Genomic DNA, 26,934 nt, shown 5'->3' on the forward strand with positions numbered 1-26,934 from the left:
TTTCTTTCTCCATTATCCCATCCCCTCTGAGCAAGCACTCGGGACTTGGTGGTAAGTATAGAGGTCTTCGCAATACTCGCCTCCAAAACTGTGTTCGATCAGTCTTTGCCTGGTGTTTCTGGCATGCCAGCCTGAGGTGTTGGGGTCAGCCTGTACCGGATCATGATCATTCTTATCCTCTGTGGGTCTGACCAGCTCAGTTTCTAAGACCCTCGGTGGAGCTAATCCACGTGTCTTGGCTATGTCGTACAATAAGTAATGTTGCCAGGATCATACCTCATATTTCTCCTTTGGGGGCTGTATAGTGATGTGCCACCAGATCTATCTAGGCACCTGGCTCTCGTTTTCAAAGTTCCTTTCATGATGGATCTGGTGGCTTGATGGGCAGCATTATAATTTTTCCTCTGAGAGAGTCTGGGGATTGGAAACAGGAGTCACTAAGCAATGTGTTCTACGGGGATAAGAGCCATCTCCTGCAACAAATCTATTAGGAGGAGACTGTCCCCTGTAATTAGCAGAGATATTAATTATTTAAGAAAAAGAGAAAAAAAAAGAAAAAAAGCAACTTGCCTGGCAGCCAGACCTCTTGAGAATGTAAAAGTCATGACATGCTGTTGGGTACTGTGCTCCTCTGTCTGTGATTAAGAGCTTCTCATCAGAGACGACCTACATCTTGATAAAACACAACTACTTCCTGTGCCTTTAGGCCATCTAATTTTCTGAGGGCTGGCACCCTGAGCAGAGCACGGGGCCCATTGGTAACCCACAGGGTAGATGGAAACGCACTTTGCAATAAATTATTTTATATCTGTTGGTGCTGCCTCTCTCGGGGGAATTTAAATTAGTGGCACTCAAACTGCTATATGCATGCAGAGGCATCAGACTTGGCTTTTCCATGTGGTATCCCTGACAGTTCTCTGAAAGGATGCTGTTGCCAGGAGCCCCCTGAGCGGTGGTGACCTGTTCTCACAGGTGTAGCATGGCTCCTATGTTTGACTCTCAACACACCGTTGTAACTTCTCGGGAACGTTCAGAAGAGTTTATATGGCAAAGCAGTGATGAATGAAAAATACTAGAGAACAACCATAGGCTTAAAAATCCTCTTCTATGATTACAACCGAGCTGTGCTCTCTGTCCAGTGAGACATAGACTCTTCCTCCCTGTCTTTCTGTGAGGTTATTCAAGATAAAGCAGATCATATTTTGTTATTCTGCCAGTCAGCCACAAATTGCTCCCGTATAAGTGTGTGTGCGTGTGTGCTTGTGGCTGTACTTTGCTAAATGACCGATTTAAGGATGAAATTGCATCTGGCATGGCCAACCTCCAGTGTAGGCTTTTTCCACTACCAAATATTTCTTCCCTTTCACCTCCATCCAGATGAGTTCCTTGTAAAAATGCCATTGGAGGTGGGCTTCTTTGGCCACACTTCACACCAGGTGCCAATTTTTGCATCTATTTTGTGGCTTTTTTTTTTTTATATCTCTTTTGTCAGAACTATTTGTAAAGTTATCCTCAGACACTTTCCAGCACAAGCTTGTAAGCTTTTCCCTCTCACTGGTGCAAGAAATGCATGCTGCAGAGTATTTGAGGTCACAAGAAGGTTGGGAGAGAAGCTAATTAGTAAGCCTGGCAAATTATTCCAGTACGTGTGGCCTTCTGAACAAACTGGTTCTGGTGCATAAGTGGTTTGCACACTGGTGCTGTGGATGTGAACAGCCCAGTTCAAAGCACAGGGTTTGTCCCAAAATGTTTACATCTTCTTTCTTTGGGATGAGTTTGAGTGAAGCTAAGTACAATTCAACCAGACAATTTGGCCTAATTAGCACGTTTGATAATGCAGTGAGAATGTTTTTTATTTTGCACAGTGCTTTCACTTCAGAAGGGTGGTGCAGTTGTGGCCAGATGTTAAGAATTTGACTTGCTCTTCAGGACCCGCCATGTAGCTGCTACCATTTAGAACCAGTCTCGTTCTCACGTGCTGGCTACTTCCATGGCTTCAAATTTTTTTGTTGTAGTCTCAAAACAACAACCTCCACTCCACCTTTGCTTCCTGACTAAAGGCAGCAGAGCAAAAAGAAGATGTAGCAGTGCTGCAGTTGAAAGTACCATGCAAGGAAGCACTAAAGAGTTCCTTGCAAAGCAACTTAAGCTTTAACCTGCTCTCCTCTTCCATTTCCAAGTGCTTTAGCTAGACATGGCAAGGCACAAAGCACCACTCCAACAGGAGCAGCCATAGGTGTGAGAAGGACTGGGAACCTGTCTACAGACAAGAAACCTGCAATAAACTTACACAAAGCCAAAGTTTTTTTCCACCTGGAAGTAGTAGATGGTATTAAGAATTGGTGCCAACTGATATTTTGCTCAGATCCAACATTAGGATCTGACTTGTAGTATTGTCTAGCAAAATCAGTGCAGTTGGAGGGTATGTATGTTCCATCCCCAACAAATATTTTCATGCTTTTCAAGTGTCTGTCATGGCCTCATCACTCTTTCCCTGTAGCTTTTTGTTGTCTGAATGGGTATATGGTTACATGTGTCTGTTAAAAATAAAGGGGATCAGTTCTTACATGGTATATTTATATTTCTTATGTACAGATTTCGAGTACGTAGTGCTTCAGTTTCCAAAACTTACTTCTTTCTGTGTCCAAAAGGCTAGTTGTTTGGCTTCTGGAATGATAACAAGGGTGGGAGAGCCTTAACAGGAAATCTCTGCCCAGTTGAAGCTCTTGGTGATAGATCCCCTGCAGTCTGGCCATATTTTTGATGTATAGGTCAAATATTCATGGTTACACCGTTGCTTTCTGATGCCTTTTGCTGAGCAGAAGTGCAGATATTTTTCTTTCAGAAGTTCACAGTTTGTATAGCAAAGTCATTATGAAATGTGACGTTTGTTTTATTTTTGAATACGTGTGATGATTTTAAGAATTTTTTCCTTTTCTCCTTCCACTGGATGATTTAAATCTCACAAAAAAAATAAAGCAGACCAATGAAAAGAATTGAATGCTAACTTCAATTGAAAAGAAATAGCAACACCACTCTTGTGAGACAGTTTTCAGCAGTATTCAGCTTGCTGGTCCTGCTCAGCCTTTCCTTTCCTGCCTGCTCCCTGCCCCTCTGTGACACTGAAATATCCACTTCTAGGACAACCTTCTTCCTAACCCAAAGGCTAAAAGTTTTTCCCTCTCTTTTTCTCCCATTTAAAATACCATCCTTGCATCAGCCAGATCTACTGTTTAGAGGGATCAAAAGCTCTTTTCCTCCTGCCTTATTCCCATCCATATCAATATCCAGGGCCCTGAGTGCGCTGCTCTCCTGTGAGAGGTAAAACTTAAATCCCTAAATCCAATACTTGACATAGTAACACTGCCAAAAAAAATGGTGTTGTTTTTTTTTTTTTAATCTATAGTACCCTAATGAAGTAGCTACCCTTGTTTGCTGAAGCAAATAATCAATTCTTTGGGAGATGGATTTAATTGCTGAAAAGTAACATTGCTCTAACTCGCGTTGTGGAAGCCCAGGAGACAGGCTAAGGTATTCCACTCACATAAACACCACAGGTTATGTAACTAATCCTTACTTCGGTGAAACTTCAAAGGAAAAGACACTAAATTAACATGCTACAGGGAAGCAAATGCCATGGAAGGTGTAGCAAGGAAACCTGTTGGTATGATTCAATTTTGGATTCTAGCACAGATTCAAAACTCAAACTATTCTGGTGGCTTAGGCTACTTGTTTAATTTCTCCATGCCTTGGTTTCACAGCAGTAGAAGGGGCAAAAAAAGGAACTGTCAGGCAATAATTAGTTGATTATATGGTACTTCGAGGTCTTCAGTCTGAGGGAGTAACCTAATGTATTAAGTGCTAATGGAGCTTGTTCATGACCAAAGTTGGAGACCAGCACTCAGCTTTGGAACATTATGAATAAAGTTCTCCCCATATTTTACCATCATGTCATATGGTAGATCAGAATCCCAAATCCAAATGTTGAAGCTCTCATTCAGACTTGGACTTTGCCTATTTGGTCTATTTCTGACCACAACTAAATACATTCTCAAGCCATCCAGTTATTAAAATAAAAAAAAAACACATATAAAAGTTTCATTTAAACAAATAATGCAGTTAGTAATGCTGGTCTACGAGTCTAAGAGTGTGAATAAATTAGAACGTTATTACTTGAGGAGAATAGGTATAAAAGAGCACTTCTGGAGTACTTGTTATTGTCCAAAATATCACTGAAATTCTGATGACTAAGTACAGTCTGCTTATCTCTATTTGAAACAGTGCTGTACAGATTCATTATTTCTAAAGGTCTTCTTTCCATTTCTATATAGATATTCTCCCTTCACATTTTGAAGGTTTGAAGAAGAGGATTGTTTTTCGAGTCACACTAAGTAAACATTAAATGCATGCAGGCTTAAAACTAAAGCATGCATGTTATGTAGCAGCAATAAAAAGTGCTCGGCTTGCACGACTTATGATGCTCAAGCGTTGCCTTGTTAAAATGCCAAAAAAATTTTTCTTTGCATTTTTTTGAAACGTAAATCTCTTCCTTTGACCCTGCAATACTTTTCAGTTTCTTTGGACGAATGATATTTATTTTACTGAACACTTTTATATTACAGATAAGGTGGATGAAATAGTACCAGTTTCCAAGCCATCAAGAATTGCAGACAATGCAGCTGTGGACTCAAGAGTGGCAACGATAAAACAGAGGCCTTCTAGTAGATGTTTTCCCTCAGCTACAGATATGAATGTGAGTGGGAGCTATGAAGTGCTGCTTTCATTTCTGGAACTGTTTGGAGGGGGTCTTTTGGTTTTAGATATTTATTTTACTTTTTTTGTCTTGTAACTTTTAAGGCATGGTCTACGCTGCATTTCTAGTAATAGTTTTGGGACAGAACAGTCTACATACCCCTATAAAACCTTTCTCATTATGTCCTCATATTTATTCTGAGACTGTCACACCAACAGCATTGCTTCCTCAGTGTTACTCAAGCAGATGTGAACTTGAGCTGGTGAGAGCCCAGCAAGTTCTGAACTTGAAGGTGTCATTACAACACGAAGTCTAAGTTAAAAAAACATGCTGAAAATCAAGGTATGCTATTTCAGTTTCAGCACCAGAGTTAGTGCAGCCACATCATCCCCACTAATGCGAAAGTTTCTCCTACTGCAGGTTTTTATTGTCCTAATGGCATATATAATACCTCAATTAAATAATGCACAATGATTTTCAAGTGAAAAATTAACATTAATATTATAGCACGTATTAAAAATTAAACTCCAGAACTCTGAAACTGAATTGTTCAGTTGCAGGATTTGCTCTCACAAAAATTTGCATGTGAAAAAATAATTGGTTTTATTGCATTTTAGATACATTTTTCCATTACCCATCTCTCTGAAAGAGCATCAGTCCTGATGTAACAAGCACTTTCTGTTCGCAGCAGCTCAGAGTGGAAGGAAATTAAGGCTATTCTAAGAGGTAGAGTACAAATAGTTTTGTGATGAGAAGGAGGAACAATTGAGAGCACTGAGATTCAGGTGGCATTCCTCAGTTCCCAGCTGAGATGCTGACTGCCAGTGTAACCTTGCACAAGACACCTTGAGTCTGTGAAAGACTCCAAGAATAGCTCTGGTCTTCAGAAGTGAAGGGAGATCACACAGAGGGAGCATTAATAGCTACAGGGTGTGTGGTTGGGTTTTTGGAACTGAATGAATTAAAATGCAGTTGCTCATGCTTACAATTTCTTACGGCGCTCAAAATGTGCTGGAAACTTTAATATATTGCCTTGTAAATAATTTCAAGGAAATACACTTACAACTGCTGTCACTTTATATAAATAAAGCCCTTCCCTTTCTGTTCCCCTCCTCCCTAGAATAACATCAATTTTGTTATTTTCCGTAGAAATTCTAAGTAAAAAGGATAGTGGATTAGCAGCTATGACAGAAGAGTTATTTACATGTGAGAGAGACATTCGTGCTTTAATGCTTGTGGGGTTTCTGTTTGCTTTTTTGTAGTCCATGTATGAGAGACAGGGTATTGCCGTGATGACGCCCACTGTACCAGGGAGTCCTCAAGGTCCGTTTCTGGGTATACCTCGGGGTACAATGAGGAGACAAAAATCTATAGGTAAAATGCTTCTCATGTATAGCTTGCCTGTGCATTAATCATATACTTGTAGTAACTTTACTTCTTTCTTAAAGCATAGTCCTCCAACACCTTTGCCTCAGTGAGTGACTATTTAATTTTTGTACAAAGTTCATGAGAAAAGAAGTTTGCGTGTAAAGTGATGTAATTTCCACATTCTGCTTTGATGGCAGTAGGCAACTATGGAATTATAATTTAATTGTTTTCTTTAGAATGTTGACTCTAACAAGGAAAAAAAAGATCAGTACAAGCCCTTTGCAAAGCATTGGGGCAAAACGTTATCCCTTTTTTCTTTGTTATTGAGGTAAAAGCACTGTAATGCAGTGTAGTTTACAAAGCAATCCTTTTGATCAAACAGACTAAAATTCTCCTTTTTTTCATATCAAATTACGGCAATAGATGATTTTACAATAAAGAAAGGAAGAACAGACCCAAACAGACCAAATTTGGGTTTACTCTTTTCTTGGTGGTAATCTTAGTAGTGATTTTTGTCAATTTAGAAACATATTATGTTGATGTAAAATTAGCATCCAAATTACCCCAGTATTACCTGGTTTATTTGTGTTAAAAGCTGTATTTGTAATAATATAATGTCATCCTTTGTAAGGAAACATTATGATTTTTGTCCCCAATAGGATCTTCACAGTCCCCTTGCTAAATTCCAAATGCATCTTTAAAATTCATTAGGTTTCCAAGTTGCATTATCATGTGCATTTTATAGAGTGCTAGAGCAAGGCAGAAGCTACTCTTCTCCACAGAACATCTTCCCTCTTCAGTAATTTTCATAGAAAATGTGCTTCTCTACAGCTATCTTGATGATACATAAGCCCCAAACATTTGCCTACACATCAGTGATCAGTTTAATTAAAACTCTGTAGCGTCCTTTTCAATTCTGGCATATGGAAGTCCAACAGGAAAGAATTCCTATGTAGGAATCAACCAAAAGACCTCCTTTAGAATTTTGCATATGCCTTGTGTCATGGGAAATGCACCCCAGCATTTTGGTCTGGATACAGAAATAATACAGTAATAATGCAGAGGGATCCCAGTGGAAGACAGTGTTTTAAATATACTTTCTGATTTTTTTAGGAATAACAGAGGAAGAACGACAGTTTCTGGCTCCTCCTATGCTGAAGTTTACCAGAAGTCTCTCAATGCCTGACACCTCTGAAGATATCCCACCACCACCACAGTCCTTACCTCCTTCACCACCGCCACCTTCTCCCTCTCTGTACAACTCCCCCAAATCCCTGACAACAAGGAGCTATGGAACTATTAAACCTCCATTTAACCAGAATTCAGGTGCAAAAATTTCCTTGGTTAGGCCTGAGAGCGTGGGAACGATGATAAGGGACAAAGGGATCTATTACAGACGAGAGCTGGACCGATACTCTCTGGACTCAGAAGACCTGTACAGTCGAAGTGCTGCATCTCAGGCAAATTTCAGGAACAAGAGGGGTCAGATGCCAGAAAATCCGTATTCTGAGGTTGGGAAGATTGCAAGCAAAGCAGTTTACGTGCCGGCCAAACCAGCAAGGCGGAAGGGGATGCTGGTGAAACAATCCAACGTTGAGGACAGTCCAGAAAAGACCTGCTCTATTCCAATCCCAACAATCATTGTGAAAGAGCCATCCACCAGCAGCAGTGGGAAAAGCAGTCAAGGGAGCAGCATGGAGATCGATCCTCAGTCTTCAGAGCAACCAGGGCAGCTCCGGCCCGATGACAGCCTGGGTGTCAGCAGTCCGTTCGCAGCAGCCATTGCAGGGGCAGTGAGGGACAGGGAAAAGAGGCTGGAAGCAAGGAGGAATTCTCCAGCCTTCCTTTCCACAGACCTGGGAGATGAGGATGTTGGGCTAACCCCGCCAACACCACGCATGAGGCAGTCTAAGTTCACCGATGAAGCAATGTTCAGTAGCGAGGATGGTTTCAGGCAGCTCATGTCGCCATCGCCTATTCCTGCACCCAGAGAGCCTGAAAGTCTCTTTAATAGCAGTGAGCCCAGCAATCAGAGTGACTCAAGGACATTAAATGTTTCGTCCAAAATAAAAGGTACTGACAATAGTGCAGTGGCAGCCAAGTCCACGAACGCATCCAGCCCGGAGAGTTACGTGCACCCGGTCACAGGGAAGCTGTTGGATCCAAACTCACCACTAGCCCTCGCGCTCTCTGCCAGGGACAGAGCCATGAAAGAACAAACACAGCAGATTCCAGGCAAAGGAGATGCTGTCAAAACAGACCTTAACAAACCGCTTTACATCGATACAAAGCTGAGACCCAATATGGAAACAACTTTTCCTGTTACTGCCACTGTCACAAGGCAAAACACCCGTGGCTTGTTGAGACGGCAGGAGACTGAGAACAAGTATGAAACAGATGCAGGGAAAGAAAAGAAAGCTGAGGAGAAGAAGAACATGTTGATAAACATTGTGGATACCTCACAGCAGAAGTCAGCTGGCTTGTTGATGGTTCATACCGTGGACACAGTGAAGTCAGACGATATGGCTGAAGATGAGGAGGAAAAGGAAGCTGAGATGGAGCCAAGTCCTGAAAACTCCCCTCCAGAGAGGGTAGAGGGGAGCAAGGAAGTGGAAGAAAGTGAGCTGAACGCACCTGCTGCACCTGAGCCACCGGCATCTCCCTGCAAAACCATCGTGGCAGCAAGCTCTGTCGACGACCCTGTCATCCTGCCCTTCCGCATCCCCCCACCACCCTTGGCATCGGTGGATATTGATGAAGAGTTTATGTTCACTGAGCCATTGCCCCCTCCCTTGGAGTTTGCCAACAGCTTTGATATCCCCGATGACCGCGCGGCTCCCGGGTCAGCTCTGACAGACCTGATCACGCAGAGGAAGAATGGCACACCCTTCCCCCCCAGCCAGCCAACAAATTCCCTAGACAGCAAAAAGCAAGTGGGTCTTTCAAACTGTTTGCCTGCCTCCTTTCTGCCACCCCCTGACAGCTTTGATAACGTCACTGACTCTGGGATTGAGGAGGTAGACAGCCGAAGTAGTAGTGACCATCACTTAGAGACAACCAGCACTATCTCAACGGTGTCCAGCATCTCTACCTTATCCTCAGAAGGGGGGGAGAATGTGGATACTTGTACAGTCTATGCAGATGGGCAAACATTTCTGGTGGACAAACCCCCAGTACCTCCTAAGCCAAAAATGAAGCCCATAATCAACAAAAGCAATGCACTTTACAAGGACGCGCTGATCGAGGAGACTGTGGACAGCTTTGTGATCCCTCCTCCCGCTCCGCCCCCACCTCCCATCAGTGCCCAGCCCAACATGGCTAAAGTTGTTCCCCAAAGGACATCCAAGCTATGGGGGGATGTGCCGGAGGTGAAAAGCCCAATTCTCTCAGGCCCCAAGGCTAATGTTATTAGTGAATTGAACTCAATACTCCAGCAAATGAACAGAGAGAAATCCTCAAAGCCAGGGGAGGGATTGGAGTCACCGACTGGAACAAAGACTGCAAGTCTCAGTACAAGGTAAAAGTAATTAACCAAATAATTTCCTCATAAAGGCTTGATTTTTTTGCCAACCCCTCACTAACTTCCCCTGTAAATCATGTAGATTAAAGAAGAGTGTACTCTGTTCTATGTATTTGCTTAATGAATAGTCTATGTCAGACAAGAATTTCTTACGTTGCCAATATTTGTGTAGTCTACACCATAGGACAGGAGCTTTCTCAGTCTTATCCAACTTTAAAGACAGTTTGCACAAACCTTTCAGTCATTTCAATGTGAATCACTTGGATTTCTTTTTAAGCAGTATTTTTCTCTTTAATTTTTTTCTTTTAAAATGTGGTGATAATTTCTTTTTCCTTTAGTCCCATAAGCTATTTTGGCTTCAAACAGGTAAAACATGGTTTTGCTTAGGGTTCCTTCACATTCACTGTGTGGTGCCATTTGATTCATGCTGAGACCTCTCATAATCCACTTTACCATAAAGCATAAAGCTATTTTAGAAAATTACTCATTGAAATCACTGTGAGGTGTTCATGTTATTACTAAAAAGTTAATTTAGCATCTCTGCCACTTAGTATTAGGGGGTTTAAGTTCTGCCTTTTTCTGGTTAGTGAATAGTCCCTGATATTCACAGGTTGAAGGAGGTGTCCCTGACAGGGCACTGCAATACATTCATGTATAAGTGGTTTCCGAAAGGTACTTAAGTGATAAGTTACAGAAGCCAGACACCACTGGGGGAATGTACAAGTAATTTTGTGGAACATGGACATAATCTCATGAAATCCAGTCACCAAAAAAAAAAAAAAAAAAAAAAGTAAATTTTATTAGAATTATTCTGCTGGTTAATAAGTAAGTCAGCCTTTGAAAAGCTGCTATACTTTGCATACATGAAGATAATTTGATTTTTAAGGGAAGGGTGGCTCTGTTGATTACAAATGATTGCTCATTCAGAAAACAGTATGATCAACAGCCCCAGCCTCAGGTATTCATATTGGTTCCTGCAAGATGGAAGTCATCAAAATGGTGACGGGGGGTAACACAATTTTTAGAATGAAGGAATGGAAATAAAACACTGAAATTCTGGAATTCTTTTCGGTGGCACTTGACTAATTGGAGCAGAAACTGAGTTGGCTGTACAGGAAAAACCTTCATACATGAAAAAAATACTATTTTTGCTAGACATTGATCATGTGGCCTAGTAACCATGGCAGTGTTGCATCAAGGGTTGGACTTGATCTCAGAGGTCTTTTCCAACCTGACTGATTCTATGATTCTGTGTTTCTTGTTAAGTCCCGTGACCATGTTGCCTTTAGCTTCATGTGTATAATATTATTTATCATCTTTTAATTTTAAGCTGATAGGTATTTCCAGATTACAATGGAGATCTTTACCATCCCTATTTTATTAGAAAATAACTGAAGCTACCAACTACAATGTACTGTAAAAATATCAAAGTATTGTCATTACTGAGAGGAAAATGAAAAGCAGAAGTAAATATACATTTTTTTGAGAAAAGATGTTTAAAAATTATAAAGGCTGGAAAAAAAATTAAAAACTATACTACTTCATTGGAGGAAAGCAAACTATTACATAAGTAAGAGTAGCCCCATATGTTACATTTTAGAGAAAGATCTGACTTTAAAAAAATCAAAAAGCTCAAGGACAGAAAAGCAATATAAATTTGTAACGCTGTCCAATTCAGATTTGGCAAACTCTTTAGAGGCTCAATTTGGAAACAAAACCACCCAAAGCATTATTTCAACGTGGCTGAAATCCTACTTCTTTCCTGAAAAGTGAAACCAAACAGACATCTTTGCAAATCAGAGAGAGGATCCTGGGATGTAACAATGCCAAAAGAGCTATAAGGGAATAAATAGGATAAATTGGCAGTGGAATAGAGCAGCAAAACTCTTGGCTGCCATTTGACCGTGGGAGAAAATAGAATTCCCGGTGGGAACAGGAGGAAAGAGAGCTGTATTTTGTTTTGTTCTGTTTTCAAAAGTGATATGATTATGTTATTTTTTGATTACGAGGTTAACTGAAGATGCTAAAATGATCAGAAAAGTTTACTCAGGATCTCTTTTTTAAGTGAAGTGATATGTGGGAACCAGCAGAGGAGAACCAGCTACCCACAGATATTAAAAGTATGTTTGGAAAGGTGCTGCAGGCAATTCCTTTTCATCTCGACAAGGGTGAGGTAGAGAAATGGAAATGTAGAAGATCAGCTGTAGATTCAGATTCCACCCCCTGGAGCCGGGCAGGACCTTCCTCTCTGCCTGTGCAAAACCAGCCCCACATGCTGGGGGTGGATGAGAGAGGATTAATTTCTCAGCTTGATAAGAAGTCTGAAAGAGGGAGCAGCATAAGCTGTTGATGCTTGGTAAATGCTTTTTTTTTTATTATTGCTTTTACTCCTGTCTTATCTTTTAGAAGTTAAATAAATTACAGCCTTTCTAGCCCACTTGCACAACTGCCACAATTTTTTACAAAGCTGTCAAATATTATGACCAAGGAATACCACCTTGTGAAAATTTGAAGTATGAAAGCTAATATTTAAATTTTAAAGGTAAAATTCCTAGAGTTTCTTGGGGTTTTTTTCTAATACTATAAAGCCTCTGACAGCCAATTGCAGAGCTTGCAGCCCTTCCCTGTGAGGTTGCATTAGAAAGGGAGAAAAGGAATTTTAGCTCATGAAAAGCATGGATTCTGCTAAATTAAAGAACAACTCGTTGGCTCTGCTAAAGGAAAAATGATAAAAAATGAGTATGCCTGTTCCCTTCCCTCAGCCAAGGAGAGGGATTGGGAAGTGTTATGAATAGGAACAACGTTCACAGGCTTGCTTGGATGATGTTCACAGCCCAAGCAGCCTGATGAAATTAAAAATATGTAGTTGCTTATTGGCCCATACATTAAGTTATAGCCCAGAGTGGAATCCTAAATATCCCAAAAAATTCCTTTTGCACAGCCTTTTGCAGTAGGTGTACAGTTGTGGTTCATTCACAGCAACTGCCCTGTTAGGGTAGTACAGGGGTGAATTAAACTGTAGATAGTTCTTGCCACAGAAACCCATAAAAATATCTTTTTTTGTATATTTTTGATAAATGAGGATTAGGAAGAGATCATCCTACAATACTGAACATAAAAATTTCTCAGTTATTACATTAAAACCACCCTAAACTTGCTTTTATTCTCGGCACATGGATTTAACAATAATTTTACACAGGGTATTTATAGTTTTCCATGGTTCTTGTGGAGACATCAAGTTTCAAGATTTTTAAATAAAGCCTGAAAACTTTTGGCTGGAAACCATCTGCTTCTCAGTGGCAGTGGCTAGCCACGGGATAGGGAAAAGGAGTCTGGTGGGAGAAGGAAAAAGAGGAAGAAGCGAGAGGATGCACTTGCTTACTTTGTACTAATAAAAGCATAGTTTGGTCAGAAGGTTTGAGAACAGAGGTTCCACTCCCAATTTTGGCCATCATTTACTTTAAGAAATTTAAGAAATTATGACCATAGATAGAGATTTTAATCTGGTCTGTCTAGGTAGTCAGGTCCCAATATCTGACCGTCGCTCCCTCCAGTTTTCCTCACCCATTCTTGTAGAAAACCTTGAGGGTTGCTTGAATATGGGGCTCTGTTTGACCCAAACACCCGGAACTAAAGCCCCAGTGATGAGCTCTGGTTGTGATTCCTATTTCCAAATTTGGATATGCTCATGTACAGCGCTGGGAAGACCCAGGGAGGGAGCACCTACCTTGGCAGGTGACGCTCTGCTCTCAGTGAGGAGAACAGGACACGTAGTATCGACTGTGGTGTTAGAAATACAGTGGTGCTATAAATTCACTCGAGAGGCTACTGGCTTTTACAAGGAGCTGATAAAAGAATCGGGGAGAAGAGAAAGGCAGGATTTTTATCAGGTGAAGGGAGGAGTGCTGGCTCTGTCTGTGAACCTGGCAGTTGCATAGCAACATGGTGATCAAGTGCAAGCCTTTGAGACCCGCTGAATAATGTCAGCGTGATTAACACAGGATAGACCCCGTGGCTGCTGGGGAGAGAAAACACAGCCCCCAGCAAAAACAGCATTCTGGCTCCGAGTATTAATAAAGAATAATGAACAGCAACTGCCACTGCTCCCTCCCAGCGTAGCAAAATGATTGGTAGCTTTGCCACAGGGAGAAACAATTTCTAGTTCAAACAGTGCTTGTGTTCTTCTGGCTGTGTTTGAACAATGTTCCTGTGGCCTCTGGGGTGAGCTTGCGTCACTTCTGGTAGTGGGAAATGCTCATAAATGTGGGAGTTGTGGAGGACGCTTAACCAGGCAGAATTGAGTCCTCTAGGAAAAATAACCTGTACTGTGTTGGAATAACAAGTTTTAAAAGTGGAACTGTCCGTGGCCAGTAGTTTTGGCCATCTCTGAATTATTTTTTTCACGAGTATCTGGAAAAGTTCCTGTTTTTTTCACAAACAGGTAAGGTAGAACTGAACTTAGAAGCAAATCTTGCTTAGTAGCAAATCCAAGGACTGATCCTACATCTGGTTTGTTGTAAAGGATGTCTGGGTCTTGCAGTTGATGAAATAGGTGGGATAGTTCTCAAGCCTTGATTTTTCACTTGACTGCTCTCTCAGTAGACTCATTTCATGTTGTTAACCATTTGTCAGCCAATTTCACAGGATTACTTGCTTTGTTACTAATTTCTGCAGTGTTTCAGTCATTCCATTTTGTCATTTTTATTTGCTGTCATGACTGCTATTGTCAGAGGAGGGTCATGCTGAAGTGCCATGAAGTAAGTGCCGACCATAAAGCATAGAATATTCTATATTGTACATTCTGCTTCTTTTAAACTCATTGTTATTGCATTTTAGTGACTTTGGTGTTGACTTTGTTACACAGTGCAATGTGAATTAGATCAGCCTAATCCAGAAATGATAGCCATCCTAAAATCAGGAGTAGGATGTCATTTCAATGTGAAATAAAAGACACATTCGTCAAAGAAGTATTCAGAAAATTTTTAATAACGTGAGAATATAAGAGAAGATTCCTGAACTTATGTCTGAACACCTAAAGGGGTGTGAATTTTCAAAGACGCCCAAATTCTGCTGGATCTTTGGAGATGGAGAGATGGGGAGGGATGATTACTGCAGTTTTATACACCCATGTGAGGCTAAAAGTAAAGGCAAACCATCCCTTGACATCATTAAGTCGTCACTGTTAACTCTTTCCTCCCTGGAACCTGTGGTATTCCCCCCTTTCCCCTTCCAGCTTCCCTTTTCCCTGCAGCTCTGGAAGAGAGGGCTGGGGCTGTCTCCTGGCCCCGTGCCCCTCGTCAGCACCATCTCTTTTCTGCTGATTGTGTTATTCACATGGAAACTCTGGAACAGACAGACTCCCACAGACCCTCCTGATAATTCTTCCCTCCAGCTGCACAGCATTGCTCTCAACAGACACCAAGCATCCCTCAATTCTTCTCCCTAAAATAACACTATTATGAGAAGCTCTGTATCCTGCCAGTCATCACGTCAGCCCTTGTTCTTCATCTTCCCCCAAAACAGACAATTATTGTCTTACTTTCCTACCATACAATTTTCCTTTGACAGTTCAAAAAGAAAGTAAAAATACTAGGAGAGATGAAGGCGAAGTCTGGGGTTTGTGTGGTCTCAGAAATCTAAGAAGTTAATTTCTCTCAGTACCTCTGTAGAGGAACCACTTGTTACTTCTCTTGGTTGTTAAGATGTATTTTCTCTGATACAATGGAAGAGCTGTATCAGAACCAGCAAGTCTTTTGGCAAGTTGCAGGATAAAACAGCTCCCATGAGCTGAACATGATGGTTTTGGGGGTATTTCCATGGGATCTGCCCCACCATGCCCTCTTCCACTGATTTGCTTCTGATATTAACAGTAAATTTGAATCTTGCAAATATAATCTAAAATTTAAAAATAATTTCTTACCTACAAGCTGTGTTGATGGCTTTTATACTTGGAGGCATTGTGTCACATAGGTTATATATTTTGATTTTAATATGAGGCAACATAATGGGCATTGCAATCAGTGCAGGCTCACAGTAGTAAATGTTTATAAATTACTAACATATGCTGATTCAAATAGAACACATTTTATTTAAAATAATTATCAGACTTTTCACCTTTTTTAAAATGAAATTTGGGGTTTGGCAGGTTTAATATGGATTTAATGTGTTTAGGATAACAGATGATCAAATAAGGCATAAGAAATTGCTCTTATTAAAAATCTGGAAAACCCATAACACAACAAACCATGCCTGCTTTCCAGCTGGAATGTGCTTGCTCCTTATTGACCTGGATACGAATCAACCAGAAAATGCAAGACAGATGATGGTTTCAAGGCTGTGTCTGCACCACAGATTGTATTGGAGATGTCGTAAATTATAATTTAGGATGCATAGGAGTTACATAAATATCCTTATTTTTTCCCTTGGATTACAATTACAGTGCAGCAGTCTCTATAATGTGCTGGAGTTGATATGGCAGGTGAAAAAAAAGAGGAAAAGAATGAAAAAAAGTAGTCTTGGAATTAAAGGCTTGGAAGTGAAAGCCTGGAAGTGCTACTGTGGGCTTTAGCAGACTTTTGTGACCTTCACTTGAGGGCTGTGCTGGGAGCAGAGCTGGCTGAAGCACAGCAGCTGGGAACTGAGCACAGTCTCACTCTTGCAGGTTGCTGAATAATTTTGGAGGCAACGGTGACCTCAAGTTCCTGTAGTTAAAACTTTGCCCTAAAACAGGAGAGCTGCTGCAGCAGTGGGGTCCTAGACCCACAGACTTGTCCGTATTCCAAATTGTGTAGAAGAACTAATAACCTCCTTGAAAAAGGGGTGTTGCTGTAGGATCGAGCCTGTCCATGTTAAAGAAATACTCCTGAGCTACTGGATAAAAGGTTTAATATTTAGAAGAGCTGCACAACTCATGTGGCTGTAAACTGAGCTGTTATTGAAACCTCATGGATCAGTTAAAATAAAATTCTTATCTCTGCTCCAGAGTTTTACTGTAATGGTCAGCAGTCCTCAACCTATGGCTTGAAAAAAGGAAGATGTCCCTAGATCTGCTGCTGCTTCCAGCCACATGAAGCCAGTACTTTGATCCAGGCTGACAGAAGGCAATGGACCACAATGCCTGGGTTGCTTTGCTCACCCAGTATTCCTGCCTGTGGGGCTGAGAAGGGTAGAGAACGGTAGCTAAGGAATGCTTAAAATAAAAACACACACTTTACTTTGGGAGGTTTTGCTTTAGTGGTTTAATATGCTTTATTTAAAGGAACAGTGACAGTGATTTCCTAAGCGGGGATGGACAGGGAGTCTGTCTATAAGAGGAACAAAATAGAAGAGAAGCAGCAAAATTGAGTTACAAAGCAGAAGGTGAACACTGAGCCTGGAGCTGTCAGTCAATTAATAAAAGTTATCTTCCATCATCTAGCATAAATAAACATGGATTTTCATCATCCATTTGATGTTGTCATGAGGGGTGTGAATGCAAAACCATAATTTCTAGTATTTGCAAGACAGGAAAGTTAAGTAGAAGAGCGATTGCAGGTAAAGATCAGGGATTAATTTCCACATTTTTACAAAGCTCATTCTGCTTTTCTTGCCCTCACTACCCCAGCCTTTTTCAAAGCAGTTTTTTTGTTCATTTAAAATTATATCATGCCTTAGTAATGAGTGTGAGACTCCTCATGCTAAGGTAAAGTAGGTAGAAATAACTTGCTTCCCTTGGTTAGTAGGATTTAATAGTTTCTTGCCATAGATTTTTTATTTGTAGGAATGCTTAGCTCCAGCCCTAGAAGACAACGAGAGCCATTAAGCTCTGAAAAATCACAGGAAACAGTCAAAACCTTGCCAAGTGTTTCCTTTCTTTGTCAAATTAAAAAGCCATAAGTGCCAGAAGTGTTGTTCCTACTGGGGTTTAAGCAAAGTACCAATCTTTCAGAAAGATCCCCCTGGTCCCATTGAAGTATATGGAACAACCTGTGGGAAATCAGTGGCATTGTTCATGTGAATAAGATATATGTGCTCCAAGAAATTATTCTTAGTGCTTTTCTAATAACATGGTGTTGGAGCTTTGTTTGAATGGGACTCCCCATGTCAGGAGCGTGTGCTGGGAATGTTGGAGTGGCAGTGCTGCAGTTACCTGGTGTCTGGGATGGTTTATTTTGTGCCAGAGCCCCAGAGGGGATGCAGGGAGTGTGTGGCTGTCAGAGCTCACCAAAGCCAGCAGCCAAGCAAGAAATCACTGAAGGAGGTCTCCAGGTCAGGGTTACTGGGGCTGCAGTGTGAGAGAAAGGGATTAATAACCTGACTTTTATCAACGCCTCTGGTGAGCTGCCTATGTTTCTTCATTTTGGTACGTCCCAAGGGGAGCAGGTTAGGGTAGGTGGTGAAGAAGTGCCGGCACCACCATCTTTTTATTTAAAATTTTAACCACTCTTCTAGGCAGAATGTGAGTGACCAAAGCCAAACTGCCCCCTTCCATGGGCCTTCCCAATTACATGGCGCTGGGGAATAGACCCAGTGAGGCAGGATAACCCTATGTGCCACATCTCCCTTCCCAGCAGTCCCAGTGCTCTGCTGAAAGGAGAAAAGCCACCATGATTACTCAGGGCAGAGGAACACAAGAGGGTCTCTCATTATACAGCACATTTAGTGGTGGGGGGACACACCTCAGAGACAACAGAGGTAGAGTTTGCCCCCTGCTCTGTGGATCATTTTTGGTACTTCATTTGGTGGCAATTAACACAAAAGGTTTAAGCAGTGACTTAGAAGCGAGGCCACAGTTTCTTCCATACCAGCACTTTAACTGTAGGGGCTCCAGAACCCTTGTCTTCCTTTGGCTCCATAAGATCTTTCTGCACAGCAGTGAATCTGCAGGATTAATGGAAGCATTGTATGTGACATCATGCACCCAAGATATCTTCAGTTCTGCCCAGGTAGGACATGTCAGGCCTGGGAGCAATGTGGCACTCAGAAACAGAGGGCTTCAGTCAGGATCCGGGGTGGAAATCTCGCTACAGCATCAACCAGATCATCCCCTGGAGTCCATGGCATTGCTCCAAGGATGAATAAATCCCTCCTTTGGTCTGCAAGTGCTTTAAATTAGTTGTCTGAAGGTTTTCCCAGTTGGTAGGATATTTTTGAAGTGAAAAACTCTGGAGCTTCCACTCAAGAGTTCTGTGGAAGGTCCTGAAGAGCACACACGCTGACTGGCAGACTCTTCTCATGGGAATGAGGGCTGTGGGGTTAAGCATTTTGTGATGTGAACAGACCCAAACATTCTAAATTTGCTTCTGTAGCCACCAGGCAAAAGCAGACCTGCCTGCTCCTTTACCCACCCTGTCCGCCTGGGCATCAGAGTGAGCATCTCATGCCTGCTTAGTTTGTAATCTGAAATTAATTTTCTTTAGGCAAAACTTGATCACAACTACATCACCTCTGGGCATGCACAGGAGCAAGGATTTTGTCTCCTTAATTTTGTAGTGAAACTGCCAAAGTATCATTTCTGTGTAGAAGGAAATGGTCACAAAGTCTTTTTAGGAACCTTAGAGGGAGTGTTTCATGTTTAAAGCACAAAAAGTCCAGCTGAATAGAAAGGGAAGTAAGAGGAGCTTGTGGGGCATGTTCAGTGAACAAACGGGACTATAAACATACCCTATAATATAAACATACCATAAAATTCACTGGGTAGATGCCCAAAGATCCAAAATCCATTGCTTCTGAAACTTTCTACAACTATTATTAACCATGTTATATGTAAAACCAGTGGGTTAAAGCTGAAGGATCCCAACCCTCCACATGACGAACGGAAGGTCAACTCCTGATCACACTTCACAGGGAACACAAAGTGCTCATGTGCTTGATCCACTTGGTGTTTCTCATTTAACCAGGAGTTAATTTGGTGTGGCCTCAGAGAGGAAGAATTTGCTCTGGGAGGTGTTTTTCTGCACTGCTCATAAGTAAAGGTTTTGTTTTGAACTATGGCTTACCATTGGTGGTCCTTTTCCAGGGAAGATTTCATAATATAATTTTTTCTACTTTTAACTTGATGTGACTCACTAAAAAATGGAAATATTCAAGCATTCCCATGCAGTAAGTACTACATGTTGAGCCTTGCAGCTGCTGGCTGCCAGATCTAACTCTCCCGTCTGTTTGCAATTGCAGGAGCACGGAAGTCATGAGTACTGTCTCAGGTACACGAAGTACAACAATCACTTTCACTGTCCGACCCGGAGCCAGCCAGCCGATCACACTGCAGAGCAGGTCCCCAGACTATGACAGTAGGACCTCAGGAGCAAGACATGCTCCAAGCCCTGTGGTTTCACCAACAGAGATTAATAAAGACATCATACCTGCCTCTCTGACTGCTTCTGCTTCAGCTTCATCTCCTTCTCCAACTCTGTCTGATGTATTTAGCCTACCTAGCCAGCCCCCTTCTGGGGACTTATTTGGCTTGACCACAGGGCGCAGCAGGTCTCCTTCTCCCTCAATATTACAACAGCCAATCTCAAATAAGCCTTTTACAACTAAGCCTGTCCACCTGTGGACTAAACCAGATGTGGCAGATTGGTTGGAAAGTCTAAACTTAGGTGAACATAAAGAAACATTCATGGACAATGAAATAGATGGCACACATTTACCAAATCTACAGAAGGAAGATCTGATAGACCTTGGAGTGACTAGAGTTGGGCACAGAATGAATATAGAAAGAGCTTTGAAGCAGCTGCTGGACAGATAAGAATAGCTATTTTGCCTCACAAACTTCTGTTGATAACTAGAGATGGGCTGGTACTGACATACCCCAAATGCCTTGTGTGTCTGCGAGTGCCAGCAAAATTGGGGGATGGGGAAGGGAAAAACAGTTGAATTCCTGGTACTCAGGTGATGCAGACTGTATGCTACATGCCCAAACACAAATCTAAAGATGTTAAAGTAAGTGGGGCCATTTTATTTCAAAGTTGTGGGGAGATATGAGAGAGAGACAATTGTTAACTTCAAAAATACTATCTCTTGATGCCCTTTGCTGGGATCGTGATGTACTGCTTTTCCTTCCATTTCAAATTGCAAACATTTCAGGGCTTTTTTTATTGAGAAAAAGAAAAAATAATTGAATTTTATTTTTTTCTCTTCTTGACCTTCAGTCTCCGAGCAGGCTTCCTTCCCCAACTCTTGGCTCATTTTAAGAGTACAGGTTGCTTCATTACCATTCAAACCCATTTTTTTTAGGAGCAGAGGCATGATATTGAGATGGGTACAGGAGTTCATGTTACTCTTTTTTACTGGTTTAGCTCTCTGATTTGTTGGCAGTGAAGCTGGTTGTTCTACTGGAAGTAGTTCAAAGGTAACCTTGCTCTGTTTTACCTGGTATTTCTTTATTTCTGCAGTTATATTTAGCACTCTTCCAAGGTGGCAGAACAAGTTCAATATACGCTCCATTGACTTGACCTGTAAGATAATGCAGATGTTGCATAAAACCCAAGGAGGGATGCACACTTAGAGGTACAATAAAATGAAGCTAGTTTGAACCTGAGATCCCCAGTTTTCAACCAGCTAAACCACTGCTAATTCACAATGTGAACTCCACAAGCCGGGAAAAATTTTGGGTCATGTGCAGATGAATCTTTTGGACTCAACAGTCGGACACTCAAATATACTGGGCCCTGAGAGGTGCTGTTTAATTCAGTGAGTGGTAAGTGCTTAGTTATTTTCAACATCAGGCCAAAAAAGAAGGAAAAAGGCAGATGAATGTTCCCATTGAAGTCAGTGGGAAGGGTGCCAGGATTTTAGGATTTCAGCCTGTTAGAAATGGAAATGTTTCAGCTTGTTTAAAAAAAAAAAAGACAAAAAGGTGACACCAAGATGGAAAGAGCTGTAGAGTGTCTCAGGATGCATGTATTCCAAGAGCCCAAGAGGTTTGGGGAGGGCTCCAGTGTCTCATTTTATTGTTGTTAACAGGTATTGGCTTCTTGACAGGCACAGGCTGGGTGCTGGGGGGAGGTGGATGCTGCTCATCCTTTCTTTGGCAGGACAGATGTGTTTACCCTGCCAGAAACCAGTGTTGGGTGCTGGGGGCAGAGAGAGCTTTCCAGGAGACTTCAGTCAGCAGGGGAGAAACACCCACATTTGGTTCACATGACTTTTAAAAAAAATTTCTTTTTTATTTTTTTGACATAAATTTTAAAGTTAACAAGTCTCTCTCTACATGTTTGGACTCCCCTTGTAATTAACACCTCTGAATATCTGTGAGTTTTGTAGGTCTTTATGGACAGAATATTCAAGATGTTCAAGGTGGGTAAATTGAGTGTGGATGGCTAAACTGCCTACCTACCATACTTTCAGGTTCTCTTACATTTTACAAGGTACCTGACTTTCTTTCCTTGATATGGTCCTTGATATGGTCCAGCCTATCTCTAATTTTTTATTGTGATTATTTTTTGCTCACAAACAAATGTCTAATTAGGTCTGCAACAGCCCTAGTACGAGTACATAAAGTTTAGCATTTTAAATATCTTTCTTTACTGCAAGTTTAAATAGTTGTACAGATAGTTTATAAGCACAATATTTTAAGAAAATAAGTGGCTGGTCTACTGGGCAGCCTTTGTGCCACTTCAGTGCTAGGAAGTTAAAAACAAGGAAAAAAAAAACAACAAAAAAAAAAACTTTTTGTGGTTTACTACTATTTCTGTGGAATAATTATAAAGTCTTGACCTTTTTAAAATCAACCTCATTTGGATGCATCTGAACCAGCAGAGCTGTGTTATATTTTCTATCTTTGCTAGAACTTCTACAGAGGAGGATGAATATTTCTTCAAAAGTGGTTGTAGTTACCAACACATTGGATACTCACAAAAAGCAACTTATTTAGCCTCCTGCCCCCTTTATGGAACAACAAATATTTTGACCTAACATCTGTTACTACTCTATATTTGTATTTGAAAGTTCCAAGGAACCTTGTAATAAAAAAAATGAAGTACTAAGTCATTTTCCTTCCAAGAGTACTGAATTTTTCCATAGGTGGTGTAGAAAATGGCAGTTCCACTCAGATAGTTGATGCTGGCAACTTGAGGCCATCACATACTTTAAGAAGTGAAAAAAATGGTAATTTAGCCATCTTTGTCTTCCATTTGGTGATACGACAGAATTCAGTAAATAAACCACTAATGCCATGCTCTTTTTTCTTTTTTTTGTTTGTTTGTTTGTTTTTGGTTTGTTTTGTTTCTTTGGGTATAGTTGCTATTACCTCTATAACATGTGCCAGAAATACATTAAAGAATAACAGTAGTAAAAGAAAATGTAGAAGTTGACTTTTAAGCTGCTTTTGAATCACAACCTTGTTGAGTTTCTGTTGAACAAGTGCTGACACACCTTTTAAATTCCAGTTGACATCATCCCTTTCTTACACAAGTGTGTTTCTTGCTCTCGTGCATCTTTTCAGGCAATGAAAGAGTAGGTGCAATGCAAGGAGTAGAAAAGAGGTTGAACACGTTAAAGAGCCAACAAAATAGTTGATTTTTTACACTGTGTCTTACAAAATGAAGGTAAGGAGACCTGAGAGGACCTACTTTCACCACGAAAATACACCTCTGCCAAGATGAATTGGTCTCTAATTGGGGGATGGTTTGGCTACAGAAAGCAATAGTAACAGATAACGACATCACCTCTGAGTGTTCTCACCAGTCTGGAAATGTTGGGGGGGGGGAGGAGAGAAGACCCATTTCTTTCATGCTACTCTGATAGTGAAAAACAAGTCGTTAGAGATCTATGATATTCTGGGTTTTAGGATCAACTTTTGTTTATATACTGTAATTTAAATAAATTGCATTTACATGCCTAGTTTCTGTAATATTTGTGTATACAATACCAAAATCCTACAAGATGTAAATTGTGTATAACTGCACAGACTCCTTGCCCTAGGTGTCTGAGAACATTTTAAGTTTAATTCATATATTATAAAATTACTAGATGTGACTGTTGATTTACAGAATTTACATATCACAAAAAGTTAATTATTTGTGGTACTTAAGTTAATAAAAAAATAGTGAATTCTTTTTCTTTTTTCTCAGTTCTTAAAAAGCATTACCCAGTTGATCTGGCGATGATTATGTGTATGAGCCACAAATATTGATAATTTTTCCATTACATTTTTTCTTTTCTTTTCTAGATATTAATATGTTTCTCGCTATAGTTTGTGTAACAACTTGTGTTCACGTTATCTATGTTGCTGTAATTTTTGTGCTTTAATTCCTCTTATTTCAACTGATTAAAAAAATCAAGCTCCTGTAACTTGCACTTTTCCCCAATCCTTAATACTCTTGTATGGCAACCAAAATTACTGTAAGAAATAAATATAATATTGCACTAAGGTTGTGGTTCTGATTGCAAACAGAGAACACTGTCTGGATTTTTATTAAAAAAAAAAAAAGTTGCCAAAAAACTTGCAATTTGTTTTGAAAACACATGAAATGCTTTAATGAAATGTAGGTAGAATTAATGGAAAATAATTGATTTATTGTTGGGAAAAAGCATTTCCTGTTTATTTCTTCTTTTTGGTTAAAGCATTTTTTATGCTGAATGTTCATTTACTGAATTTCAGGTTCATAATTGAAGTTTGGAAAGTAAAAAAAAAAAATTTAGGAAGAGATAGAAAACTTCGTATCTATTTGCCTTAAGGTGGATTTGGAATAACCATGGAATGTTCTTTGTCCTGGCTGAGCATGGGGGGAGGGATGCATGCCCTGAACTCAGTGCTACTGGTCCTATTCTGTTCTGCAATTTAAAAAGGCACTGAAAAGTGGGATTTTTTTTTTTATTATTATTTTTTATTTTTTATTTTTTTTGGGGGGGAGGAGCTGGAGATATTGTAGGACAGAGTAGTTTTCCAGAGGAGAGAAGGGATCAGTGCTCCTTGTGACTTAAAAACTGTACCGGTTGGGTCTGGTTTTACTGTGAATAAACAAAGCTTCAAATGGAAAGAAAAATAAGGAAACAATTCACATCTTCTTTTGGCTTAAGTTAAAAATTTGGTTTTCTGTCTTTAAATGGTGATGCAATGAAGAATATTTTTATTTTTCTTTTCTAAGATATTGGAATAAATGCCTAGAACTGTTGCCATTTGGTTTCATATGTTCCTTAACTACTATTCTCTTCTCAGATGTTGTTCTAGTTCATAATTTTTGTAGCTACTTCTCTCATAATTCTCCAACAACAAATACTTGGCAGCTTTGTTTTGTTAAAAACACAGAAGATAATCAGTCTGTTTGGGTTCTTTTTATTTATTTTTTTCAGGTATTGTGGCAATCCAGTGCTAAACATCTTTGTATCTAAATAAAGTCAGGTATTTACAGTGCAAAACGAAGAATGTTTTGCAATTGTCTCTGCTGGTTGGCCAAAGAAATGAGAAGAGTTGATCATTGCTGTCATTGTATCAATGTGTTATGTTCTGTTTTATTCTTCGGTTTAGGCATTTTTCTTATTTTTTTTCCTGTATTTTTCTGCATTTTGAGGACTTTCATTCTTTTTGTCTTTTGATGGGCCATCCAGAATATCACGATTGTAACAATACACCGGAATGTGTGTTTTTCTAAAAAAAAAATTGTATGTGCCTTATAATTTCCAGCCTAGATCAGCTATACTGTATTTAACATAAAAAAGCTTTATCTTAAAGGTGGTTTAGTACCTGACAAACAGAGTGTGCAGTGCTGGGCTTCGGAGGGAGCAGTTACTGTCTCTGCATTAGGAAAAACAGATAAACTGAATTGATTTATATCTTATTTTGCTACATTTTTTGGCATGATGAGCCTGATTTTAAACCTTCTATTCAAATCAAGTAAATGAGGGGGGAGAAAGTGAAATGAGACTGTTATTTTTAGGTTGTTTATTGCCATAAATACTTGGTTATTGGTGTAGTTGACATGGGCTGTGTTTCACAGACGAAGTAACAATACTAAATAAACCAAGTGGACTTAATGCTGTTAAGTCTGCACCAAACTGGTTCTATGTCGCTGACATCTAGTGGAGTCTGATGGACATTGTCTCAGAGCAATAGAAGATCTTTTGCAATATTTCTTTCTTTTCAACAACTGTCATTCTTTCTATGAGAAATAGTTTTAGAAGATTTTGTATTATTATTTAAGTTGGCCTCCATATGTAAGTCATAAAAAGGCTGACTGTATAATTACACAAATTATACATGAATGAGGAGTCTTTAAAGAGCTGTAAATGTGTTTTCTAGTCTATGTGTGCTTCTTTTTTCTCAGTTTTATGTTTTGAATGTGAGCATCTCCTTCATCTGCATCCAGCACGTTTTTTAATGGGAATATGGTTTTTTGTCTCCAGTACTGTAAATCTCAGACTGTTTTGACCAATTCCTGACATTGCAATCTGATGAACAGCAGCTTGTTTAGTTCCAAACTCTCCAAAAGAGAGTGAGGTCTTTACGTCAGGAAGCAGTTCAGAACACCGGGGGGGCTTATTTTCCCAAATGTACTTGCAGAGTTTGGTTTCTCCAGTAAATTTTTTTTTCCTCAGGACTGATGCTGGGAGGAATACGTGCACGTGTGTGTGAGTTCTTGTATGCTTTCAATGTAAAGGTTCTTGGGCAGCATTAGAAATTACTGTACAAATAGGACACCAGTGTTGCATGTGCTTAAAAATGTATTGGAATCAATGTCACCGTGTATCTGTTTGCTCTGGAGAATACAATATACAGAAATGTCAAAATCTAATTCACGTTTTAATGGGTTATTTTCTACTCATATTTTCCCATTATCAACTGTCTCTAATCCCCCAGCTTTCTTAAAAGCGATTTAAAGTGATTACTTGTAAATTTTAGGGGAAAAAAAGCCTTGGAATAGCTTAAGCTGAGGTTTGGGAAGAGGAGCTCACCTCTCCATGCACAGCCTTCTGAAACCTCAGATTCCTTTGCCTTAAGGATGTTCTTCTTAAAAAAACAAATCCTGAGGGAAGCATTGCCTTGTTATCACAATGTAAAGGATTCCCAACAGCTTTGGGAATGGCCAAACATGGCTCTTCCCCCCCCCCAAGCTGCCCCTAGAAAATACTCAGTGAGGAACTACTAATACGTGTACTAATACATTTGTCCTTCTGTTTTGATCTTGTTGGTGCAGCTTGATGGCTCCTTTGAAGCCAATTTCAGACCTGCAGTGGGAAGGGCAAGGTGAGAGCTCCAAGTTTCTCATTAGAGGAGATCAGATAGAAAGGGGGCTGAGACAGAATTTACTTATAATTTACTTATTTTTTATTGATATGGTTATTACTTATCATTTCCTTGTCACACACAGTGTTG

At 40.2% G+C, this 26,934-nt stretch overlaps 1 protein-coding gene across 5 annotated transcripts in view; it reads left to right on the top strand.

Annotated features, from left to right (window-relative positions):
- SHANK2 (SH3 and multiple ankyrin repeat domains 2) overlaps positions 1–26,353 on the top strand; it is a 304,826-nt gene extending 278,473 nt beyond the window's left edge. For 3 of the 5 annotated variants that reach the window (XM_039386006.1, XM_027728556.2, XM_027728557.2), the window contains 5 exons: positions 4,332–4,391; positions 4,623–4,753; positions 6,016–6,127; positions 7,235–9,638; positions 19,794–26,353. In XM_039386006.1, coding sequence (XP_039241940.1) covers positions 4,332–4,391; positions 4,623–4,753; positions 6,016–6,127; positions 7,235–9,638; positions 19,794–20,367 — 3,281 coding nt within the window. In that variant the 3' untranslated portion in view covers positions 20,368–26,353. The remainder of the gene's footprint in view (positions 1–4,331; positions 4,392–4,622; positions 4,754–6,015; positions 6,128–7,234; positions 9,639–19,793) is intronic. The other 2 variants (XM_039386008.1, XM_039386009.1) reach the window with 1 other exon arrangement.
- Positions 26,354–26,934: the final 581 nt, after the last annotated feature.

The sequence above is a fragment of the Pipra filicauda genome, unplaced genomic scaffold, assembly GCF_003945595.2.
Source record: "Pipra filicauda isolate LSUMZ 115617 unplaced genomic scaffold, ASM394559v2 scaffold45_size4122338_pilon, whole genome shotgun sequence".
Lineage (NCBI taxonomy): Eukaryota > Metazoa > Chordata > Aves > Passeriformes > Pipridae > Pipra > Pipra filicauda.